Here is a 26,130-nt window from a genome sequence, read left to right on the forward strand (position 1 = left end):
GGAGCAGTAATTATAGACATTATAATTATAGACATGCCATCCATATTATTAGAGTCCCGAGACCCGATAGACCAAGATCCGAGCAGAGCCAGTCTACACTTGTGGAAGGAGAACCAGAGATCACTAGATCATTTCTAATCTTCTCATGTTCTCACTGTTCTTTCTTAAAGTGGACCTTCCATGGCAAGGCAAGGCATTTTGTCATCCCCCTGTCCCTCCCAATGGAACTGGCTTTAAAAAGACATTTGACAAAAAAATGTTCATGCCTCCACAAAAAATGAAAAAATACAACTTGGTCCCAGCCTCCAATGGTGACAGAAGACATGGGTGACATCACCAGCCTCCAATGGTGACAGAAGACATGGGTGACATCACCAGCCTCCAATGGTGACAGAAGACATGGGTGACATCACCAGCCTCCAGTGTTTCCAGAAGACATGGGTGACATCACCAGCCTCCAGTGTTTCCAGAAGACATGGGTGACATCACCAGCCTCCAGTGTTTCCAGAAGTCATGGGTGACATCACCAGCCTCCAGTGTTTCCAGAAGTCATGGGTGACATCACCAGCCTCCATTGTTTCCAGAAGTCATGGATGACATCACCAGCCTCCAGTGTTTCCAGAAGTCATGGATGACATCACCAGCCTCCAGTGTTTCCAGAAGTCATGGGTGACATCACCAGCCTCCAATGTTTCCAGAAGACATGGGTGACATCACCAGCCTCCAGTGTTTCCAGAAGACATGGGTGACATCACCAGCCTCCAGTGTTTCCAGAAGACATGGGTGACATCACCAGCCTCCAGTGTTTCCAGAAGTCATGGGTGACATCACCAGCCTCCAGTGTTTCCAGAAGTCATGGGTGACATCACCAGCCTCCATTGTTTCCAGAAGTCATGGATGACATCACCAGCCTCCAATGTTTCCAGAAGACATGGGTGACATCACCAGCCTCCAGTGTTTCCAGAAGACATGGGTGACATCACCAGTCTCCAATGTTTCCAGAAGTCATGGATGACATCACCAGCCTCCAGTGTTTCCAGAAGACATGGGTGACATCACCAGCCTCCAATGTTTCCAGAAGTCAAGGATGACATCACCAGCCTCCAGTGTTTCCAGAAGTCATGGGTGACATCACCAGCCTCCAATGTTTCCAGAAGACATGGATGACATCACCAGCCTCCAGTGTTTCCAGAAGTCATGGGTGACATCACCAGCCTCCAATGTTTCCAGAAGACATGGGTGACATCACCAGCCTCCAATGTTTCCAGAAGACATGGGTGACATCACCAGCCTCCAATGTTTCCAGAAGTCATGGGTGACATCTCCAGCCTTCAATGGTTCCGGAAGATATGGGTGACATCCCTGGTCTCCAATGGTTCCGGAAGACATGGGTGACATCACTGCCTTCCAATGGTTCCCAGAAGACATGGGTGACATTAACGGCCTCCAATGGTTTTAGAAGACATGGGTGACATCACCGGCCTCCAGTGGTTCTGGAAGGCATGGGTGACATCATCGGCCTTCTGGCAGAGCTGACAGCTGGAGCATCCTGGTAAAGCTGTCTTCTCATGGGACACTGAGCTTCCACGATGCTGTCATCTTTGTCTCCTGGAATCATCAGAGGACGGGGTCTTTTTTGGGGGGACGGGGAGTTGAACAATTTGGCTTTAAAGCCATTTTTGTTAGGGGGTTGGGCAGAAGGCTGGAAAAAATGTGTGTTTGCCACGGAAGATCTTCTTCAAAGTGCAACTCTGGGTAAAATAAAGAAGGCCGTATATAAGGCAGTCTGTCATTAGCACAGCCTGTTGATCCTGCCACCAGATCTGTTATTTTTTCCTCAACAAGAGTGTGTAGCTCTAATGCTTTCCTGGGAGGGAGGAGGTGGACTGATGTGATGGGGGGGGGGGGGGGTAATGAAAGGTTTCTGATGTGATGAGAGGACTCTGATGTGATGGGTGGATATGAAGAGGAGACTATGACGTAATGCGAGTGAAGGGGGGAATTTGATGTGATGAGGGACTCTTATGTGATGGAAGATCTCTGATGTAGTGGGGGGGGGGGGGGGGGGGGGGGCTCTGATGTGAAGAGGGGAATTTGATGTGATGGGGACTCTGATGTATGATTTTCTGATTTTCTATACAGTACTTCTAAACGGTCACCTCCAGTGGAAAAGACTGAGAATTATGGCTATAAAGGGTCACTCCGAACACAGAAATTAAACCTATACAGAGATTCTGGCAGTGCAGTCTTCTCACTCCTCAGCAAGTGATAAATAGGTGAGATGGCGGCTTTGCTCTCAGCTTTCCCGCGATGAAGGTGACCAGGACCCGGCCACTCAAGGTGAGAGCTATATAGAGTGATGATGGAAGACTTCACCAACCTAAAACATCAGCTCTGCCCATTACATTCTCCTCCATTCTCCTCCACTCTCCACCACTCTCCACCACTCTCCACCACTCTCCTCCATTCTCCTCCACTCTCCACCACTCTCCACCATTCTCCACTCTCCTCCACTCTCCTCCACTCTCCTCCACTCTCCCGATTCCCTCCACTCTCCCCGATTCCCCTCCACTCTCCCCCATTCTCCTCCACTCTCCACCACTCTCCACCACTCTCCACCACTCTCCACCACTCTCCACCACTCTCCTCCACTCTCCTCCATTCTCCTCCACCACCCACCACTCTCCACCATTCTCCACTCTCCTCCACTCTCCTCCACTCTCCTCCACTCTCCCCGATTCCCCCCCACTCTCCCCCATTCTCCTCCACTCTCCACCACTCTCCACCACTCTCCACTCTCCTCCACTCTCCTCCACTCTCCTCCACTCTCCTCCATTCTCCTCCATTCTCCTCCACTCTCCTCCACTCTCCCCGATTCTCCTCCACTCTCCACCACTCTCCTCCACTCCCACCATTCTCCACTCTCCTCCACTCTCCTCCATCTCCTCCACTCTCCCCGATTCCCCTCCACTCTCCTCCACCCTCCACCACTCTCCACCACTCTCCACCACTCTCCACCACTCTCCTCCACTCTCCTCCACTCTCCTCCACTCTCCTCCACTTTACACCATTCTCCTCCACTCTCCTCCACTCTCCCCGATTCCCTCCACTCTCCTCCATTCTCCTCCACTCTCCCCCATTCTCCTCCACTCTCCCCCATTCTCCTCCACCCTCCACTCTCCACCACTCTCACCACTCTCCACCACTCTCCACCACTCTCCTCCACTCTCCTCCACTCTCCTCACTTTACAACCATTCTCCTCCACTCTCCTCCACTCTCCTCCACTTTACACCATTCTCCCCCACTCTCCCCACTCTCCCCCACTTTACACCATTCTCCTCCACTCTCCTCCACTCTACACCACTCTACACCATTCCTCCTCCACTCTCCTCCACTCTCCTCCACTCTGCTCCACTCTCCACCACTCTCCACCACTCTCCACCACTTTACACCATTCTCCTCCACTCTCCTCCACTCTCCTCCACTCTCCTCCACTTTTACACCATTCTCCCCCACTCTCCTCCACTTACACCATTCTCCTCCACTCTACACCACTCTACACCATTCTCCTCCACTCTCCTCCACTCTCCACCACTCTCCACCACTCTCCTCCACTCCCCTCACTCTCCTCCACTCTCCACCACTCTCCACCACTCTCCTCCACTCTCCTCCACTCTTCTCCACTTTACACCATTCTCCTCCACTCTCCCACCATTCCCTCCACTCTCCCCCCATTCTCCACCACTCTTCCCCATTCTCCACCACTCTCCACCACTCTCCTCCACTCTCCTCCACTCTCCTCCACTCTCCTCCACTCTCCTCCACTTTACACCATTCTCCTCCACTCTCCTCCACTCTCCTCCACTTTTACACCATTCTCCCCCACTCTCCCCCACTCTCCTCCACTTTACACCATTCTCCTCCAACTCTCCTCCACTCTCCTCCACTCTACACCATTCTCCTCCACTCTCCTCCACTCTCCTCCACTCTCCACCTCTCCCACCACTCTCCACCACTCTCCTCCACTTTACACCATTCTCCTCCACTCTCCTCCACTCTCCTCCACTCTCCTCCACTCTCCCTCCACTTTACACCATTCTCCCCCACTCTCCCCCACTCCCCCCACCTCCCCCACTCTCCCCCACTCTCCTCCACTCTCCTCCACTCTCCTCCACTTTACACCATTCTCCTCCACTCTCCTCCACTCTCCCCCGATTCCCTCCACTCTCCCCCATTCTCCTCCACTCTCCCCCATTCTCCTCCACTCTCCACCACTCTCCACCCACTCTCCTCCACTCCCTCCCACTCTCCTCCACTCTCCTCCACTTTACACCATTCTCCTCCACTCTCCTCCACTTTACACCATTCTCCCCACTCTCCCCCACTCTCCTCCACTTTACCCCATTCTCCTCCACTCTACACCACTCTACACCATTCTCCTCCACTCTACAAGGCCACCCACACCATCTCCTCTTTCTCCACCACTCTCCACCACTCTCCTCCACTCTCCTCCACTCTCCTCCACTCTCCTCCACTCTCCTCCACTTTTACACCACCCACACTCCCCCATTCTCCTCCACTCTCCCCCATTCTCCACCACTCTTCCCCATTCTCCACCACTCCCCACCACTCTCCTCCACTCTCCTCCACTCTCCTCCACTTTACACCATTCTCCTCCACTCTCCCTCCACTCCCTCCACTTTACACCATTCTCCCCCACTCTCCCCCACTCTCCTCCACTTTACACCATTCTCCTCCACTCTCCTCCACTCTACACCACTCTACACCATTCTCCTCCACTCTCCTCCACTCTCCTCCACTCTCCACCACTCTCCACCCACTCTCCACCACTCTCCCACCACCTCCTCCACTTACACCATTCTCCTCCACTCTCCTCCACTCTCCACCACTCTCCACCACTCTCCTCCACTTTACACCATTCTCCACCACTCTCCTCCACTTTACAACCATTCTTCCTCCACTCTCCTCCACTCTCCTCCACTTTACACCATTCTCCCCCACTCTCCCCCACTCTCCTCCACTCTCCTCCACTCTCCTCCACTTTACACCGTTCTCCACTCTCTTCCACTCTACACCACTCTACACCATTCTCCTCCACTCTCCACCACTCTCCACCACTCTCCACCACTCTCCACCATTCTCCACCATTCTCCTCCACTCTCCACCATTCTCCTCCACTCTCCACCATTCTCCTCCACTCTCACCATTCTCCTCCACTCTACACCACTCTCCCCCACTCTACACCACTCTCCCCCACTCTCCTCCACTCTCCTCCATTCTCCTCCACTCTCCTCCATTCTCCTCCACTCTCCTCCATTCTCCTCCATTCTCCTCCATTCTCTACCACTCCCCTTCACTCTCCACCATTCTCTACCATTTTCCTCCACTCTCCTCTACTGTCCCCACTCCCCTCCACTCTCCCCCACTCCCCTCCATTCTCTACCAGTCTTCTACACTCTCCTCTACTGTCCCCCACTCTCCACCACTCTCCTCCTCCACTCTCCACCATTCTCCTCCACTCTCCTCCACTCTCCTCCATCCTCCACTCTCTTCCCTTCTGTACCACTCACCTCCACTCTCCTCCCTTCTGTACCACTCACCCCCATTCTCCTCCACTCTCCCCCATTCTCCACTCTCCTCCACTCCCCTCCACTCTCCTCCATTCTCCCCAACTCTCCCACACTCTTCTCAATTTTCCCCCACTCCCCCCCACTCTCCACCACTCTCCCCCATTCTCCACCAGTCTTCTCCACTCTCCTCTACTCCCCTCCCCTCTCCCTCACTCTCACTCTCCTCCATTCTCTACTCTCCTCCACTCTTCCCTACTCCCCCCACTCTCCACCACTCTCCTCCATTCTCTACCAGTCTTTTCCACTCTCCCTCACTCTCCCTCACTCTCCCCCACTCTCCCCCATTCTCCACCACTCTCCTCCATTCTCTACCAGTCTTCTACACTCTCCTCCACTCTCCCTCACTCTCCCCCACTCTCCTCCATTCTCCGCCACTCTCCTCCATTCTCTACCACTCTCCTCCACTCGCCACCATTCTCCACACTCTCCTCTACTGTCCTCCACTCTCCCCCACTCTCTTTCACTCTCCCCCATTTTTTTAAAAGCAAAAGATCAATTTTTTTTTTCTTAAAGGTAAAGAAGAGATTTGGAGTCTTTTTGACCCTGGATCTCTCCATAAAGAGGACCTGCCATCATTATTTCTATTACAAGGAATGTTTACATTCCTCGTAATAGGAATAAAAGTGAAAAAACTAAAACAAAAAAAGTAAAATAAATAAGAAAAAAAACATATAAAAAAATATAAAGCACCCCATTACTCAGTGCTTGCATGCAGAAGCGAATGTCTACATGAGCCGGACAAGCATCTGTAAGCAGTGTTCGCACCACAAATCGCCATTTTATTTCCTAGGGTCTCTGCTTAAAAAAGGGTTTGAAGTCATTTTCTAGCAACAAATACTGATTTAAACTTGTAAACAAAAAGTGCCAGTAAAGGCCTGGTCTTCAAGTGGATATATTACATTATATAAAATATAAAATTATTTTATAGATATATAAAAATAGATATATAAAAATTATATTAAATATATAACATTTTATAAAATAAAATGTATTAATTAATAAATAAAATTATTTTTATAAATGATTATAAAATGTATTTTATTATGAATGATAGTAAATTTATAATAAATGTATTGCCTGTGCTCATCGGCTCCATCTAGCGGCCATAATTTTCCTGATTCACTCTAATCCGTGCGAATGACTAACGTTGGACCCGCAGAGAAAATAGCCTAATAACATTCGACCCAACCACACAGAAAGAATGTGTGTGCAGTTTCACGGGATAATTTTTTTTTTATAAACACGCCCTGAATGTTTTTTGAGTGCAGCCTAAAAGGAAAGCTTAGCGGCTTTCTTTAATGGTGACTAATATATAAAAAATAATAAAATAAAAATAGATCTCTCCGATAGAAGCCGGGGGCGGCGCGCTCTCGTGGCGGGTTCTTGTGTTCGCAGATGGAGTTACAATTACAGGATGCAACAAAAGCAATTTAAATATTGAATGAAGCGGCAAGGCCGGGAATTTCGCTGTGAATCACAGTACGGGAGGAAATACAAGCTGTTCTGGTTTAAATACCGATAGTTTCTGAACCCGGGAACAATGGGCCGCGCAGTTACAATACAGACTCCTCTCCTGCAGGATTTCTGTGGTATTTATTTAGTTACTTAGTATTAATTTATTGAGTTTAATTATGATATTTATTTATTTGTGTATTTATTTTACATTTAGTTATTCATTTATTAATATTCATATAATAATAATAATAGTAGTAATAAACAACAACACCCAAACTCAAACAAAAAAATACATTAATAATAATAATAATAATAATAATAATAATAATGATATATTTTTTTCTGTAAGCCCTTGTACACACGGTCGGAGATTCTGATGGAATGTGTCAGATCGGACCGTTTTGTCGGATATTCTGACTGTGTGTGGTCTACATCGGACTGTTTCCGTCGGAGTATCCGCCGGACCAAGTTTTCCAACTTGTTGGTAAAGTTTTCTGACAAAATGCTCCGATCGGACATACTCCGATCATGTGTAGAGAATTCCGATCGGATAAAGTGCCAACACATGCTCAGATCAAATTCCTACACCAAAGCTATTGGCTACTAGCGTGAACGTACTCCCGTCGTAACGAAATAACGTCATCACGTCGGATTTTCCGACAAATTTTGTCCGACCGTGTGTATGCAACAGTTTTGGACAAAATACGTCGGATTTGGTTGTCGGAATGTCCGACCGTGTGTACAAGGGCTAAGGGCGTTTAGTTATTTATTGTTATTTTATTTTTTAAGAGGTAAGGGTTAATTATTTATTTATTGTTACTTAGTATTACTTTATTGCGTTTATATTTTATTATTCATTTATTATTATTCGTATAATAATAATAATAATAATAATGGTAATAATAAATAAAATAAAAAATTAAATAATAATAATAAATAACCCTAATCCCCAACTCCTAATCCTAACCTTAACCTAAACTGAACTCGAACCCCTTACCCTAACGGAAAAAAATAATACAATTAATTAATAATAAAAGAAATAATAATAATAATAATAAAATAACACCCAAACTCGAACAAAAAAATACATTATTAATAATAATAATAATATTAATAATAATAATAATAATATTTTTTTCTGTTAAAGTTAGGGTGTTTAGTTATTTATTATTTTATTTTTTAAGGAGTAAGGGTTAAAGTTAAGGGGTAATTATTTATTTATTGTTACTTAGTATTAATTTATTTAATTTATTTATTTTTTATTAAGGATTTTTTATTTATCTGTGTATTTATTTTACATTTATTTATTCATTTATTATTATTCGTATAATAATAATTATAATAATAATAATAATAATAATAATAATAAATAAAATAAAATAAAAATAACTAAAATAATAATAAATAACCCTAACCCCCAACTCCTAATCCTAACCCTAACCTAAACTGAGCTCGAACCCCATACCCTAATGAAAAAAATAATAAATTAATTAATAATAAAAGAAATAATAATAAAATAACACCCAAACTCGAGCAAGAAAATACATTAATAATAATAATAATATATATTTTTTCTGTTAGAGTTAGGGTTCAGTTATTTATTATTATTTTATTTTTTAAGGAGTAAGGGTTAAAGTTAAGGGTTAATTATTTATTTATTGTTACTTAATATTAATTTATTGAATTTATTTATTTTTTTATTTACGATTTTTATTTGTTTATTTATTTTACATTTATTTATTCATTTATTATTATTTGTATTATAATAATAATGATAATAATAATTAAGTATTAGTACTGATAAGTGATAAGTAGAAGCTCTGGGTCGAATGTAACAAATATAACTACGGCTTGTAATAAATATCTGCTGTCTGTGTAGCAGACTAATTAACGTCACAGAAACATGGGGAAAAGGAATATATGATGCAGCTGAAGTTATGTGCAACTCTCCATTGCTGATCCTGGCCCCACCCCCATCAGCAGCTCCCTATTAAATCTTACTTGTGATGGACGGCCTCACTGATAAAGTATAAGCTCTGGGTCGAATGTAACAAATATAGCGACAGCTTGTAACAAATGTCTTCTCTCCATGTAGCGGGTTAATTAGCTTCACAGAAACAGGAGTTATACGGTGAAGCTAAAGTTACGTGCAGTTCCTAAAGTTAATCCTGGTCCCACTTCCATCTGCACCTCCCTTTTATGCTTTAAATATGATGGGCGTTCTTATTGATCGGAATGAGCTCAGGGACGAATGTAACGAATACAGTTACAGCTTGCAACAAACATCTTCTGCAGGCACATATGAATGTAGCTAAAGTTACGTGCGGCTCTCCTATGAAAGTGGATCCCTAATAAACCCTAAATGTGATGGACGTCCTCACTGATAGGGATAAGCTCCCGGGTCGGATGTAACAAATACAGTTACAGTTCATAATTAATATCTGCTGTCTATGTAGCAAGCAAATTAACTTGACACAAACATGGAAAAAGCAGTAGACGGTGCAGCTGAAGTTCTGTGCGACTCTACTTTTCTGATCCTGGCCACACCCCCATCTGCAACTCCCTATTAAATCTTAAACGCGACGGCCGCAAACATGGGAAAAGGTGTAGACGGTGGAGCTGAAGTTACGTGCAGCTCTCTTATAAAAGTTGATTTTGGCCCCAACCCCCCCCATCTGCACCTCCCTTTTATACCTTAAATGTGATGGGCGGTCTTACTGATGGGGGAGGAGCTCCGGATCGCAATATCGAAACCCCGAGGGCTTTCACACTGGAGCGGTGGGCTGGCAGGACGTCAGGGAAAAGTCCTGCCAGCAGCTTTTTTGGAGCGGTGAAGGAGCGGTGTGTTTACCGCTCCTCCACCGCTGCTCCCCATTGAAACCAATGGGGCAGCGCTGTAATACCGCCGGCAAAACGCCGCTATTGCGGCATATTGCCGGCGGTTTTAACCCTTTCTCGGCCGCTAGCGGGGGGTAAAAGCGCTCCACTAGCGGCTGAAATGCACCGCAAATCCGGCGGTAAAACGCCGCTAAAAACAGCAGCGTTTTACCGCCCACGCTATGGGCGGTGTGGTGTGAAAGGGGTCTTATTGATAGGGAGGAGTTCCGGGGTCGAATGCAATAAATACAGTTATCTTAAATATCTTCTGTCCAAGTTATCTTGACACAAACATGGAATGACGGTCATACAGCACTATACACAGAGGACATTTTTATCATTTTCTTCACACAAATAGAGCTTTATTCTGGTGATATTTAATCACCTCTGGGGGGGGGGGGGGGGGGGGTTTACTTTTTGATAAAAAAAAAATAAAAATCTATTTTCGTTTGTTTGTGTGCTATAACATTTTGCAAACAGGTCATTTTTCTCCTTCACTGATGTGTGCTGATGGGGCTGCACTGATGGGTACTGATAGGTGGCACTGATGAGGATGCACTGATGGGCAATGATGAGAGGGCACCGATGAGGCTGTACTGATGAGAGGGCACTGATGAGGATGCACTGATGGCCACTGATGAGGCTGTATTGATGGGCACTGATAGGTGACACCGATGAGGCTGTACTGATGGGCACTGATGAGAGTGCACTGATAGGTGGCACCAATGAGGATGCACTGATGGGCAATGATGAGAGGGCACTGATGAGGCTGCACTGATGGGCACTGATAGGTGACACCGATGAGGCTGCACTGATGAGGCTGCACTGATGGGCACTGATGAGAGGGCACTGATGAGGCGGCACTGATAAGGCTGCACTGATGGGCAGCATTGATCAGTACGGATACTGTACATCATATACATCACATACATCACATACAACCCATTCATCTCATACATCATATACATCCCATACATCATATACATCCCATACATCATATACATCTCTTATATCTCATACATCACATAAATCACATACATCATATACATCACATACATCATATACATCCCATACATCCCATACATCATATACATCATATACATCACATACATCACATACAACCCATACAACCCATACATCTCATACATCCCATACATCATATACATCCCATACATCATATACATCCCATACATCATATACATCCCATACATCATATACATCCCATACATCATATACATCTCTTATATCTCATACATCACATAAATCACATACATCATATACATCCCATACATCCCATACATCATATACATCCCATATATCACATACATCTCATACATCACATACTGTAGGTTGCACTAATGAGGTTACACTGATGAGAGGGCACTGATGGGCACTAATGAGGCGGCACTGATGAGGCTGCACTGATGGGCAGCATTGATCAGTATGGATAGGTTGCACTAATGAGGTTGCACTAATGAGGTTGCACTGATGAGAGGGCACTGATGAGGCTGCATTGATGGGTGGCACTGATGAGGCTGCACTGATGGGCAATGATGAGGTGACACTGATGAGGCTGCCCTGATGGGCAGCATTGATGGGCGTGGATAGGTGGCACTGATGAGGCTGCACTGATGGGCAATGATGAGGTGGCACTGATGAGGCTGCACTGATAGATGGCACTGATGAGGCTGCACTGATGGGCAATCATGAGGTGGCACTGATGAGGCTGCACTGATGGGCAGCATTGATGGGCATGGATAGGTGGCACTGATGAGGCTGCACTGATGGGCAATGATGAGGCTGCATTGATGGGCATGGATAGGTGACACTTATGGGCATGGATAGTTGGCATGGATGGGCACAGATAGGCACTGGTAGGCAGCACTGATAGGGAGGCACTGGTTGGCAGCACCAATGGGCATCAGTAGTGGGCACTGTTGGGACTGCCCTGATAATCAGTGTAGATGTCCCTTTAACACAAGCCAGGTATCGGCTCTCCTCTCCTCACGCTGAAAGGAAAGCCGATAACCGCCTTGTGCTTACATTACAATCAGCTGTCATTGGACACAGCTGATCACGTGGTAAAAGGGCCGCTGTGATTGGCTCTTTACCCCAATCACAGAGTGCGCTGCCCACCACGCTGCCCCACGCCGCACCCTGCTGCACCACCCCACATGTGGCCAATGATAAAAACCAATACACCCCCAAAAACGAACATGTCTTTTATGGACAGCCTGTTGCTGGGTTGAAAATAACCTCCGGCTTCTCATCATTTTAGGGACTCCGGTACTGACAAGATCGAGTAACACCCTAAATTGTTCTGGTCACTGTATGTAAAAAATGTAATAAAATAAATAATAATAAAAAAAAAAAAAAAAAAAAATAATTTAATAAAAAAATTAAAAAATGTAAAAAAATTAATAAAAATAAAAAAAATTAATAATAATTTTCTGTATGAATTATATAAACTATATGAATTAAAAATATTAATGCACTGTACTGCACTGGTGACAGTATGTAAAAAAGAATAAAAAATAAACTGAAACATTGTTTTTAAATTTCTTCATTCTCCAAAAAATTGTGACAAACAAAATACAACATCAAAAAACGTGTTGTGCTTCTTACTGAATATTTTTATTTTTATTTTTTTTAATAATTTTTTTAAATTTTTTAATAATTTTTAAAAAGTTAAAAAATTATTAAATTAATGTAAAAAATGAATTTAAAATGTAAAAAAATATATGAATTTGCCGTATGAATTATATGAATTAAAAATATTAATGCACTGTACTGCACTGGTGACAGTATGTAAAAAAGAATAAAAAAAAAAAACCTGAAATATTGTTTTTACATTTCTTCATTCTCCAAAAAATTGTGACAAAAAATTACAACTTCAAAAAACTTGTTATGCTTCTTACTAAATACATCAGACTGTTTACTTTCCAAAAAAGGGGTCATTTAGGGGGGGGGGGGGGGGCATTTGTACTGTCCTGGCATTTTCTTTCTGCAAGAAATGAGATCGGCCGTCACTACATCAGGATTGATCAATTTGCAGATAGACATCCCATAATTTGTACACTATAACTTCCCTACAGGCTAAATAATATACACCGGGTTGGGTTATTTATTTCACCAAAGAAATGAAGCAGAATACAATTTGTCCTAAATTTATGAAGAACGATTATTTATTTGCAAAATTTTATAACAGAAACTAAGAAAAACGCATTTTTTTTGAACAATTTCTGTCTTTTTTTTTTGGTTTATTTATCAAAAAATAGAAAACCCAGTGGTGGTTTGATACCACCAAAAGAATGTTCTATTTGTGTAAAAAATAACTTGATAAAAATGTCATATGGGTACAGTGTTGCATGACCGCGCAATTGTCATTCAAAGTGTGAGAGCGCTGAAAGCTGAACATTGGCCTGGGCAGGAAGGCAGGAAGGGGGTGAAGAGTGCCTCCCCGGTATTGAAGGGGTTAAAACACAGGAGGAGAGGGTAAGTACCGCAAGCAACAGGGGACATGTACAGTATTTGGCTGCGCTACACATATGTCAGTAGCATGTTGGTTTTTGGTGCTTGCCCGGAGTTTTACTTTAAATATCACATAACTGGACCATTCGCAGCAACCAATCAGCAACCATCTTTTCGCCGACCTATTAAGCAATGTTTAAGGCCAGCTGTCTTCCTCTTATCTCTAACTCCCTTAATGTATGGATTTACTACGCTTAAAAGCCAGGCCGTATGTACCATCTTGTGAATTATTAAGAGCGCTGCTCCGGCGGCGTGTTAAATGTTGCACGGCACGGCTGTTAATGAGTATAATGGGCGATGGCATCATTCACTTTCAGAATGAGAATTTTTTTTTTTTTTTTTTTTTTTTTTCGGGAGTGGCCGAGGGACCACGAGGCTCAACTCGGCCAAGTTGACTCATGAAAATATCATAATACCGTACAGTCTAACGTTTCGCCATGACTTTAAACACACCACTCCTGAGAACACCTACTCCTTCTAGAGTTTCACTATTTCTCCAGATGACTCTCCCGGAGGGGAGGGGGGAGGGGGGAGGACTTATTACAAACAGAGGAGTTTCAAAGAACACACCGGTCTTTGGTTTTTGTCTTGATTATTTCAAAATATAATTTTCCACTTTGAAACTAGTAAAATAACATGAAAAACGTGGATCATCCATTCTCAACAAAGGTTCTGTGGAAGCCTCGGGTTCTTCCAGATGTGGCTAGGGGCACCTTGAGTTGTGGTTGATTGACCTCCCATCAGATGATGTCTTCATTCTTAAAGGTCCATCCCTACTTGGCAGAGCCAGTAGTATGATGCCAATGAGCTTTTAGCTGACTGTGAGGGACACATTCTAACTACCACTGTAAGTGAGCTATTCTTCCCCCCTAACCACCAATGTAAGTAAGAGGCCTTCTTCCCATTGCCTACCTGTAAGGAACATTCTTCCCACTAACCACCAATGTAAGTAAGAGGCCTTCTTCCCATTGCCTACCTGTAAGGAACATTCTTCCCACTAACCACCAATGTAAGGAGCATTCTTCTCACTAACCACCAATGTTAAGGAGCATTCTTCTCACTAACCACCAATGTAAGGAACATTCTTCTCACTAACCACCAATGTAAGGAACATTCTTCCCACTAACCACCAATGTAAGGAACATTCTTCTCACTGATCACCAATGTAAGGAACATTCTTCTCACTGATCACCAATGTAAGGAACATTCTTCCCACTGATTACCAATGTAAGGAACATTCTTCCCACTGATTACCAATGTAAGGAACATTCTTCCCACTGATCACCAATGTAAGGAACATTCTTCTCACTGATCACCAATGTAAGGAACATTCTTCTCACTGATCACCAATGTAAGGAACATTCTTCCCACTGATCACCAATGTAAGGAACATTCTTCTCACTGATCACCAATGTAAGAGCATTCTTCTCACTGATCACCAATGTAAGGAACATTCTTCTCACTGATCACCAATGTAAGGAGCATTCTTCTCACTGATCACCAATGTAAGGAACATTCTTCTCACTGATCACCAATGTAAGGAGCATTCTTCTCACTGATCACCAATGTAAGGGACATTCTTCCCACTGATCACCAATGTAAGGAACATTCTTCTCACTGATCACCAATGTAAGGAGCATTCTTCTCACTGATCACCAATGTAAGGAACATCTTCTCACTGATCACCAATGTAAGGAACATTCTTCCCACTGATCACCAATGTAAGGAACATTCTTCTCACTGATCACCAATGTAAGGAACATTCTTCCCACTGATCACCAATGTAAGGGACATTCTTCCCACTGATCACCAATGTAAGGGACATTCTTCCCACTGATCACCAATGTAAGGAACATTCTTCTCACTGATCTCCAATGTAAGGATCATTCTCCTCACTGATCACCAATGTAAGGAACATTCTCCCCACTGATCACCAATGTAAGGAACATTCTTCCCACTGATCATCAATGTAGGAACATTCTTCTCACTGATCACCAATGTAAGGAACATTCTTCCCACTGATCACCAATGTAAGGGACATTCTTCTCACTGACCACCAATGTAAGTAACATTCTTCCCACTGATCACCAATGTAAGGAACATTCTTCTCACTGATCACCAATGTAAGGAACATTCTTCTCACTGATCACCAATGTAAGGAACATTCTTCCCACTGATCATCAATGTAAGGAACATTCTTCTCACTGATCACCAATGTAAGGAACATTCTTCCCACTGATCACCAATGTAAGGAACATTCTTCTCACTGATCACCAATGTAAGGAACATTCTTCCCACTGATCACCAATGTAAGGAACATCTTCCCACTGATCACCAATGTAAGGATCATTCTCCTCACTGATCACCAATGTAAGGGACATTCTTCCCACTGATCACCAATGTAAGGATCATTCTCCTCACTGATCACCAATGTAAGGAACATTCTTCCCACTGATCACCAATGTAAGGAACATTCTTCTCACTGATCACCAATGTAAGGAACATTCTTCCACTGATCACCAATGTAAGGAACATTCTTCTCACTGATCACCAATGTAAGGAACATTCTTCTCACTGATCACCAATGTAAGGAACATTCTTCTCACTGATCACCAATGTAAGGAACATTCTTCCCACTGATCACCAATGTAAGGAACATTCTTCTCACTGTTCACCAATGTAAGGAACATTCTTCCCACTGACCACCAATGAATTGATTGTTGCAGGGGTTCCAAATAATTATATTTCCTAGTGGCTACCAAAGTAAGTGCCATTCTTTCCATTGACCACCAATGTAAGGGGCATTATTTTTCCTGACCACCAATGTAATGGAAATTCTTCCTACTAACCACTAATGTAACAGCCATTTTTCCCATTGGCTACCGATGTAAGGAGAATTCTTTCCAGCGGCCACCAATGTAAGGGGCAGTCTTCTCACTGACCACCAATGTAACGGTCAATATCTCTGCTCACCACCAGTGTAAGGGGCATTCTTCCCACTGTCCTACAGCCTCTGACCGTGCCTGAAACCTATAATTTGCTTCAAAGGTCACCGGCTCTGGTTGCAGATGAGCTGGACACCACAAAGGTGGTGTCCAGCTTGTCTGCATCTATGGGCCAATAGCACAGAGTGGAGTAGGGTAGAGTCTTCAGAAAGGAGGTCCAACTTATGATCCTGTGTACAGGCCCACCCCATTCAACCCCCCCCCCCCCCAAAATTTTACAGTTGTCTCCAAAAAAAAGGGGGCGAGTGAAGAACTTCAAACAGGATGGTCTGTTCTCAGGACAACCCCCCCCCCCCCAATATTTTTATTCACTTTCAAAGGATTTCCTGGCCTTTCCTGTTGTGTTTCCTGGACAGGAAGATCAGGAAGGTCTAATGTGTTGACCAACTGGCTACCATAACTTTAAAGTCTAAGTTCTGGACCAGGTATGGTAATCAGGAGAGTGTGAGAAATGTCCTCATCTGAAGATGTGCTCAAGGTCAGTGACTTAATAAGGTACACCTGCCAGCCAGGCAATCAGCATTTTCAGGAGGAGAGATCAACAATGTGAACCTCTATATTATCTCGCCACAAGTTTTTATTAAAGCTGCACTCTGGCCTCCCCTTTACTTTTGCATAGTTGTACCGGCTCCTTTCCTTGACTGAAATGGCTTCCTCTGATTTCACCACACACGGTGAGCTCCTCACAATGTGCATTAAAAGCCACAACAAGTCAGATAGAGCCCACCTCATTTCCTGGCTGGAGGACTTCCAACATCAGCTACACTTTTCCTTCCCAGACTGACTGTCCTTGACCCCAACTCTTTCGCTCGCAGTCTCCGATCTAATTCATCCCAAAGATGTTCTATCGGGTTGAGGTCAGGACTCTCTGCAGGCCAGTCAAGTTCCTGCACCTTAAACTTGCTCATCCATGTCCCTATGGACCTTGCTTTGTACACTGGTGTGCAGTCATGTTGGAACAGGAAGGGGCCATCCCCAAACTGTTCCCACAAAGTTGGGAGCATGAAAATATCCAAAATGTCTTGGTATGTTAACGCCTTAAGAGTTCCCTTCACTGGAACTAAGGGGCCAAGCCCAACCCCTGAACACCAACCCCACACCATAATCCCCCCTCCACCAAATGATTTGGACCAGTGCACAAAGCAAGGTCCATAAAGACATAGATAGCGTGTTTGGGGTGGAGGAACTTGACTGGCCTGCAGAGTCTCCTGACCTCAACCTGATAGAACAACATTGGGATGAATTAGAGCAGAGACTGTGAGCCAGGCATTCTCGCCCAACATCAGTGCCTGACCTCACAAATGTGCTTCTGGAAGAATGGTCAAACATTCCCATAGACACCCTCCTAAACCTTGTGGACAACCTTCCCAGAAGAGTTGAAGCTGTTATAGCTGCAAAGTGTGGGCCAACTCAATATTGAACCCTACGGACTAAGACTGGGATGCCATTAAAGTTCATGTGCGTGCAAAGGAAGGTGTCCCAATACTTTTAACAATATAGCATATATATTCAGTATATATAGGCAGAGGGTTAAAGCACACCAAATATAACTATAGTATAGCACTGCCAATGAATACACCTGAGGAATTCAAGGAGAATTTATGGGGGGAACTGGACTACAACAGGTTCAAGCTGAACAGGGTGCTAAGAGCTTATCTTAATGGACATTGGAACATCGAAGGTAAGAAACCAACTGGGCTTAATAAGTAGAACTGAAAAATAAAAATAAGCGTAAAATTGAAGCAAATCAGAATTCTTATTTACAAAAATGGTTACTACAAGCAAAACCAAAAGCCCCCCAATATTTGCTCTAAAACAGTTTTTTATGGCCTGACCTAAAATCCTGGTGTTGGTGCTGCCAACTTATTGTTGAAGGTACACATTTCAGAACTGACAGATCCACTTAGTGAGGTATTGGCTAGGAACAAGCATGCAGTCAGTGAAATATTAGGACACTGGATATGTACAGTGCTCACTAGTTAATTAGAAATTTTTTTTTTTTTGGGGGGGGGGGGACCTAGTGGAGCCTTTAAATGTGATCGACCATGGTTTCCTAAATTATTGGGGGGGGGGGGGGCAGGAAAATGTAACCAAATAAAAGGTCCTCAGTATATTGACGGTGGATTTCACATATGCATATACTAACAAAATGTGGTATGAAAAGCTACATTCACCCATCATTCACCTGCCTACTCGTCATCTCCTGGTGGTGGTCTTACCTTCTTCCGAAAAGTCTATGATCCCCAATAAATGCAGAAGTTTAAGAGAGCTGAAGATCAGAAAAACAATGCCCAAAGTCTGGAATCCTTCTGAATGCCACTCCTCCTCCCAGGACATCCTGGGTAGTACCAAAGCACTGAGGACGGAGGTAGGACCTTGATACCCTCTCTTTCACCATCTACCATCTGGAGACACAAAACTAACTGGCTCCATCCCTGTCGGGGACTTTCCTTGTGATCTCTTCCTCCATAAGTCTTGCATTTGAGGGTTACATTTCTCAGAGGCTAGGCTCCTTTTTTCTCCTTTTTTTTTTGGCCAGGCAAGTGGTCCTTTGAAGCTTTCTCTAGCACCAAAGGCAGGAATCCAGGTCTCCTACAGATCTTCCACCCTTGAAGATCTCCTTTTAGGTTTTTTTTTTGGCCAGGCAGGGCAAGTGGTCCTTTGAAGCTTCCTGTAGTAATAAAGGCAGGAACCCAGATCTCTAACAGGTCTTCCACCCTTATCTTTTTCTTTTCTTTTCTTTTTTTGACCAGGCACTGCAAGTGGTCCTTTGAAGCTTGCTGTTTCACCAAAAGCAGAAACCCAGATCTCCAGGAGATCTTCTACCCCTGAAGATCTCCTTTTAAGATATTTTGGCCAAGGCAAGGCAAGTCGTCCTTTGAACTTGCTGTATCACCAAAGGCAGAAAACTCTTCTACCCTTCAAGATCTCCTTTGAAGCTTGCTGAGGCAGGATCGCTGGTCTCCAGATCTTCTCCTCTTAGGTAACCACTCGGCGTGAAGTTGAATCTTTCAAGTTGAAGCTTTGCAACAAATGATATCCAAGTTTCAGCAGCTACGTTCAATGTCAGATTTTTTTTAAGTCTACCGACCCTGGAAATTTGGGCTTGCCTAAAGTTCTCCCCTAAAGATCTGCTAGCCTCATAGTTCTTTTTCCAGCACAGAAGCAACCTATCTTCTCTCCCAAGCCTGCAGATGCCAAAGACTTAAAGGAGCAGAGGAACTGGTTGAAGTGTATGTAGGTTGTCTGTGGATGGAGAGAACCGTGTTCCCCCTCCCTCCCTTTGTTACTGTCACAGATATGCAAAGCTCGAACTCCCAGCTCCCATCCCTTTCCTCGCAGCTCTCTCCGACGCTGTTTTGTATTAGCTGATTTCACACTATCGCAGGAATATCTCGTAATACTTTTGACATGTACAGGCAATTATGTGAAACAATGCTTGCGATGTTACTGTTGACTGTGGCAGACCAAATTAGTACTTTAACACCACTAAGAAAGTTGAGTCCTTTTATGGAACAAGTTTAAAATATGACTTAAAACTGTTAGAAGTGCATGCCAAATGTGTATTAGCTCCTGCAGTTTGAGAGTCTTCATCATGAAGACTTGAGTTGCTGTTTTTTTTGGGGCGGGGCTGAAAAATTTTGGTAAAATTTTGGACCACGCTTTTGGTTGTGAACCCCAATTATAAACTGTGATAATGGAAAGGATATTATCTACCAAAATATCTGTAATTCTGTTTAATTGATCATGTAACTGAATAAAGACCACTGCCAGAGAGCATAGCAAGGTCAGTGACCTTACTTTTCTAAACTGCAGTTAAGCCATACAGGTTGGTCATTGCCAACCGTAGATGGGGCAAAAAAAGGGCAGCTCAATGGCTAGCACTTTGCTGGTGTCCTTGATTTTTCGAACCTGCAGCAGCCAGGAATGAACACCTGAAGCTCTTTCTCCACTTTCCCCTTTTTATGTTGTTGCACTTAGACCGTTTGGCACTTTCTCACACCCCACTAGTAGGGTGTAGGTCCTCGGGCTTTCCCTGAAAGTCTTGATAGGGGAGGACACGTGGCCCCTTGGTCAGGTTCTTCACCTCCCATGGGGTCTCCCTTTGGGGAAAACCCCACCTAGTACTTGAGTCGCCTGCTTCACCAGGCCTCACAAAGAAAGGGGTCAGCTTGGCACTTTTTCACTCCCGACTAGTAGGGTGTAGGTCCTTAGGCTTGCCCTAAAAGTTTTGAGGGGGAGGGCATGTGGCCTCTTTATCAGGTTATCCCCCTCCCATGGGGTCTCCCATTGAGTGAGTCCCAGACAGTATTTGGGTAGGCCTTGCTTTGGCAGGCCTCCCAAAGAAAGTGGTCAGTTTGGCACTTTTTCACTACCGACTAATAGGGTGTAGGTCCTCGGGCTTACCCTGAAAGTCTTGAGGGGGGAGGGCATGTGGCCTCTTGGTTCTCCACCTCCTATGGGGTCTCTCTTTGTGGGAGCTCCACCCAGGGGCAGTGGCAGCTGGTGCTCAAATTTTTTTTGTGGGGGGGGGGGGGGGGGGGGGCGGCGCAAACAAAGTGAAAAAGACAACATCAATTTCAGCCACTGTGCTATCAAATGCAGCTACTGTTCCCATCAATTGTGCCACTGTGCCCATCAAACACAGCCACTGTGCTCATCAAGTGCAGCCACTGTGCCCATCAAATGCTGCCACTGTGCCCATTAAACACAGCCACTGTGCCATCACATGCAGCCACTGTGCCCATCAAAGGCAGCCGCTGTTCCCATCAAATGCAGCCACTGTGCCCATCAAACGCAGCCACTGTGCCATCAAACGCAACCACTGTGCCATCAAACGCATCTACTGTACCCATCAATTGCTGCCAGGGTGCCCATCAATTGCTGCCAGGGTGCCCTTCACCACTACTGTGCCCCATCAATGGCTGCTACTGTGCCCCATCAAATGCTGCCAGTGTGCCCATCAAATGCTGCCAGTGTGCCCATCAAATGCTGCCAGTGTGCCCATCAATTGCCGCTACTGTGCCCCATCAAATGCTGCCAGTGTGCATCGCCCGGCACTTACGGGTCAGCAGCGGTGTCCTGCGCGCTCCTCAATGTCTTCTTCCGTCCTCTCTATCAGGTGTCCAATCACAGCGCCTGACGTTTCAGCCAACCAGGGGACAGGTAACAGACCTGAGCACCTGATTGGCTGAGAGGCGGTTCAGTGCTAGCAAAACGAATTCCTTCGCTTTGCTAACAAACAGCTGAGTGAACAGCATTGCGCCCGCTGTTCACCTTTTTGGGCGCCTATTACAGCCTACGGCTCTAATCGGGTGCTTCCAAAAAACACCCCCGCCACTGGAATTCAGGTGCCTGGTGCCCGAAATGGGGCTGGACACCTGAATAGGTGCAATACATGAATCTATCTATGGTGATAGAGCGCTGCCAGGAGAGAGGGTGCAGCACTCCTGTGCCCGTTATGGACGCACCACCACTGCCCAGGGGTGTACCTAGAGCATTTGGCACCTGGGGCGGATCCTATATCTCACCCCCTCCCAGGCGAGCAGGCAGTGCACCGCACATCTACGTCAAAAGACATTAGGGTAGTATACTGGCAGGTTAGGTAATATAGTGCCAGGTTAGGGTGCTAAATAGTGTCAGGTTAGGGTAGTGTATAGTGCCAGGTCAGGGTGGTAGTGTCAGGTTAGGGTGGTATATAGTGCCAGGTTAGTGTGGTATATAGAGACAGGTTATGGTGGTATATAGAGACAGGTTAGGGTGGTATATAGTGGCAGGACCGGGTGGTATATAGTGTCAGGTCAGGGTGGTACATAGTCCCAGGTCAGGGTGGTATATAGTGCTAGGTTAGGGTGATATATAGTGCCAGGTCAGGGTGGAATATAGAGACAGGTTAGGGTGGTATATAGAGACAGGTCAGGGTGGTATATAGAGACAGGTTAGGGTGGTATATAGAGACAGGTCAGGGTGGTATATAGTGCCATGTTAGGGTGGTATATCGTGCCAGGTCAGGGTGGTATATCGTGCCATTTGGGGTTCTTGAGCAGTACCTCTCACCCCCCAATGTGTGTCACCTGGGTGGGTCTGTCCCTCACCCCTTTAGTACGCCACTGGCCCCACCTAGTACTTGGGTAGGCCTTGCTTTGGGAGGCCACCCAAAGAAAGGGGTCGGTTTGGCACTTTCTCTCTCCCGACTAGTAGGGTGTAGGTCCTCTGGCTTGCCCTGAAAGTCTTAGGGGGGAGGTCACGTGGCCTCTTGGTCAGGTTCTCCCCCTCCCATGGCGTCTCCCTTTGGAAGCCCTACCTAGTACTTGGGTAGGTAGGCCTTGCTTAGGCAGGCCACCCAAAGAAAGGGGTCAGTTTTGCACTTTCTCACTCCTGACTAGTAGGGTGTAGCTCTGTGTATTTGTATGGGTTTCCTCCCACACTCCAAAGACATACCGGTAAGTAAATTTGCCTTAGTAAGTCATTAGATTGTAAGCTCCTTTAGGGCAGGGTCTGATGTAAATGTAAAGTAGTTTATACAGTAAGTACCTGAAATAAATATAAGAGAAGAAGTGCACTAGTAGGGTCATCCCTCTACTCCCTCCTCCTCTACAAATGTTAATGAGGAAAGCCTGTGCTATACCTGATTGGCTGAGAGTCCCCTATCTGTCTTGGATTGGCTATTTGGGGTTTGATAAGGGTTAGGTTTCAGTGTTGAACTTTAGGTGCTAATTAAAGCTTAGCTGATATGCAAATTGTTAAATCTGAACTCCGGCCTTCCCTTCAGCCTTGCACAGTTGTACCGCCTCCTCCCCTGGACGGATATGGCTTACTCTGATTTCACTGCACACTGTGAGCTTTTCACAATGTGCATTAGAACCTGCAGAAAATTCGATAGAGCACAGTTAGAGTACATCTATGCCAGGATCAAAGACTGGTGCAGTACAGCTATGCCAGGATCAAAGAGACTGATGAAGTACAGCTATGTCAGGATCAAAGACTGGTGAAGTACAGCTATGCCAAGATCAAAGACTGGAGCAGTACAGTTATCAAAGACTGGTGCAGTACAGCTATAAACTGTGCTGGTGGACTACAAGTTTACATTATTAAAGACTGATGCATTAGACCTATGACTGGATCAAAGACTGGTAAAATACAGCTATGCCAGGATCAAAGACTGGAAAAGTACAGCTATGCCAGAATCAAAGACTGGTGAAGTACAGCTATGCCAGGATCAAAGACTGGTGAAGTACAGCTATGCCAGGATCAAAGACTGGTGAAGTACAGCTATACCAGGATCAAAGACTGGTGAAGTACAGCTATGCCAGGATCGAAGACTGATGCATTAGACCTATGACTGGATCAAAGACTGGTGCAGTACAGCTATGCCAGGATCAAAGACAGGTGCAGTACAGCTATGCCAGGATCAAAGACAGGTGCAGTACAGCTATATCAGGATCAAAGACTGGTGAAGTACAGCTATATCAGGCTCAAAGACAGGTGAAGTACAGCTATGCCAGGATCAAAGACTGGTGAAGTACACCTATATTAGGATCAAAGACTGGTGAAGTACAGCTATGCCAGGATCAAAGGACAGGTGCGGTACAGCTATGCCAGGATCAAAGACTGGTGAAGTACAGCTATGCCAGGATCAAAGACTGGGGAAGTACAGCTATGCCAGGATCAAAGACCTGTGCAATACAGGTATATCAGGATCAAAGACTGGTGAAGTACAGCTATGCCAGGATAAAAGACTGATGCACTACAGCTAAGCCAGGATCAAAGACTGTTGAAGTACAGCTATGCCAGGATCAAAGACAGGTGCAGTACAGCTATGCCAGGATCGAAGACTGGTGCAGTACAGCTATGCCAGGATCAAAGACAGGTGCAGTGCAGCTATGTCAGGATCAAAGACTGGTGAAGTACAGCTATATCAGGATCAAAGACTGGTGAAGTACAGCTATATCAGGATCAAAGACTGGTGAAGTACAGCTATATCAGGATCAAAGACTGGTGAAGTACAGCTATATCAGGATCAAAGACGGGTGAAGTACAGCTATGCCAGGATCAAAGACAGGTGCAGTACAGCTATGCCAAGATCAAAGACTGGTGAAGTACAGCTATATCAGGATCAAAGACTGGTGAAGTACAGCTATGCCAGGATCAAAGACAGGTGCAGTACAGCTATGCCAGGATCAAAGACTGGTGAAGTACAGCTATATCAGGATCAAAGACGGGTGAAGTACAGCTATGCCAGGATCAAAGACAGGTGCAGTACAGCTATGCCAGTATCAAAGACTGGTGAAGTACAGCTATATCAGGATCAAAGACTGGTGAAGTACAGCTATATCAGGATCAAAGACGGGTGAAGTACAGCTATGCCAGGATCAAAGACTGGTGAAGTACCCCTATATCAGGATCAAAGACTGGTGAAGTACAGCTATATCAGGATCAAAGACGGGTGAAGTACAGCTATGTCAGGATCAAAGAATAGGTGCAGTACAGCTATGCCAGGATCAAACACTGGTGAAGTACAGCTATATCAGGATCAAAGACTGGTGCAGTACAGTTATGCTGGGATCAAAGACAGGAAAAGTACAGCTATGCCAGGATCAAAGACTGGGGAAGTACAGCTATGCCAGGATCAAAGACCGTTGCAATACAGGTAAATCAGGATCAAAGACTGGTGAAGTACAGCTATGCCAGGATAAAAGACTGATGCACTACAGCTAAGCCAGGATCAAAGACCGTTGAAGTACAGCTATGCCAGGATCAAAGACTGGTGCAGTACAGCTATGCCAGGATCAAAGACAGGTGAAATACAGCTATATCAGGATCAAAGACTGGTGAAGTACAGCTATATCAGGATCAAAGACAGGTGCAGTACAGCTATGCCAGGATCAAAGACTGGTGAAATACAGCTATATCAGGATCAAAGACTGGTGAAGTACAGCTATGCCAGGATCAAAGACAGGTGCAGTACAGCTATGCCAGGATCAAAGACTGGTGACGTACAGCTATATCAGGATCAAAGACTGGTGAAGTACAGCTATGCCAGGATCAAAGACAGGTGAAATACAGCTATATCAGGATCAAAGACGGGTGATGTACAGCTATGCCAGGATCAAAGACTGGTGCAGTACAGTTATGCTGGGATCAAAGACAGGAAAAGTACAGCTATGCCAGGATCAAAGACTGGGGAAGTACAGCTATGCCAGGATCAATGACTGGTGCAGTACAGCTATGCCAGGATCAATGACTGGTGCAGTACAGCTATGCCAGGATCAATGACTGGTGCAGTACAGCTATGCCAGGATCAATGAGTGAACAAGTAAGCTGCATTTCCTGTATACATCTTAAGGTTTGTATTTGGACTGTAAAAGTTTAAGTTGATTTCTCAGATCGTAGACCTCCTTTAACTCTACAACCAGGAATGGTCTCCCCGCTTCCTCCATCACTATGACATCACCTTGTACGGCTCCTGAACTCATCCCATCGTACGGAAGGACGGGGGTCGGAGGGATTTTGCTGAGCAAACCATTATTTAGTGCCATTGGGTAGAATCGTATATAATGGCTCATCCAGCAAAATCCGGGCCATGGCTGTGCATCTGACAGGTTTTCTT

At 45.0% G+C, this 26,130-nt stretch overlaps 1 protein-coding gene across 3 annotated transcripts in view; it reads right to left on the reverse strand.

Moving 5' to 3' along the window:
- KCNIP2 (potassium voltage-gated channel interacting protein 2) overlaps positions 1–26,130 on the reverse strand; it is a 564,205-nt gene that overhangs the window by 98,692 nt on the left and 439,383 nt on the right. Inside the window, exon 1 of one of the 3 annotated variants that reach the window (XM_077455682.1) lies at positions 18,740–19,766. The exons of the other annotated variants lie outside the window; for them this stretch is intronic. Within the exon in view, the coding sequence (XP_077311808.1) occupies positions 18,740–18,857 (118 nt within the window). The 5' untranslated portion in view covers positions 18,858–19,766. Of the gene's footprint in view, positions 1–18,739; positions 19,767–26,130 lie in introns of those variants that run through there. 3 annotated transcript variants of the gene reach the window in all.

The sequence above is a fragment of the Lithobates pipiens genome, unplaced genomic scaffold (assembly GCF_037356315.1).
Source record: "Lithobates pipiens isolate NorthernLeopardFrog02 unplaced genomic scaffold, aLitPip1_a1.2 Scaffold_25, whole genome shotgun sequence".
Classification (NCBI taxonomy): domain Eukaryota; kingdom Metazoa; phylum Chordata; class Amphibia; order Anura; family Ranidae; genus Lithobates; species Lithobates pipiens.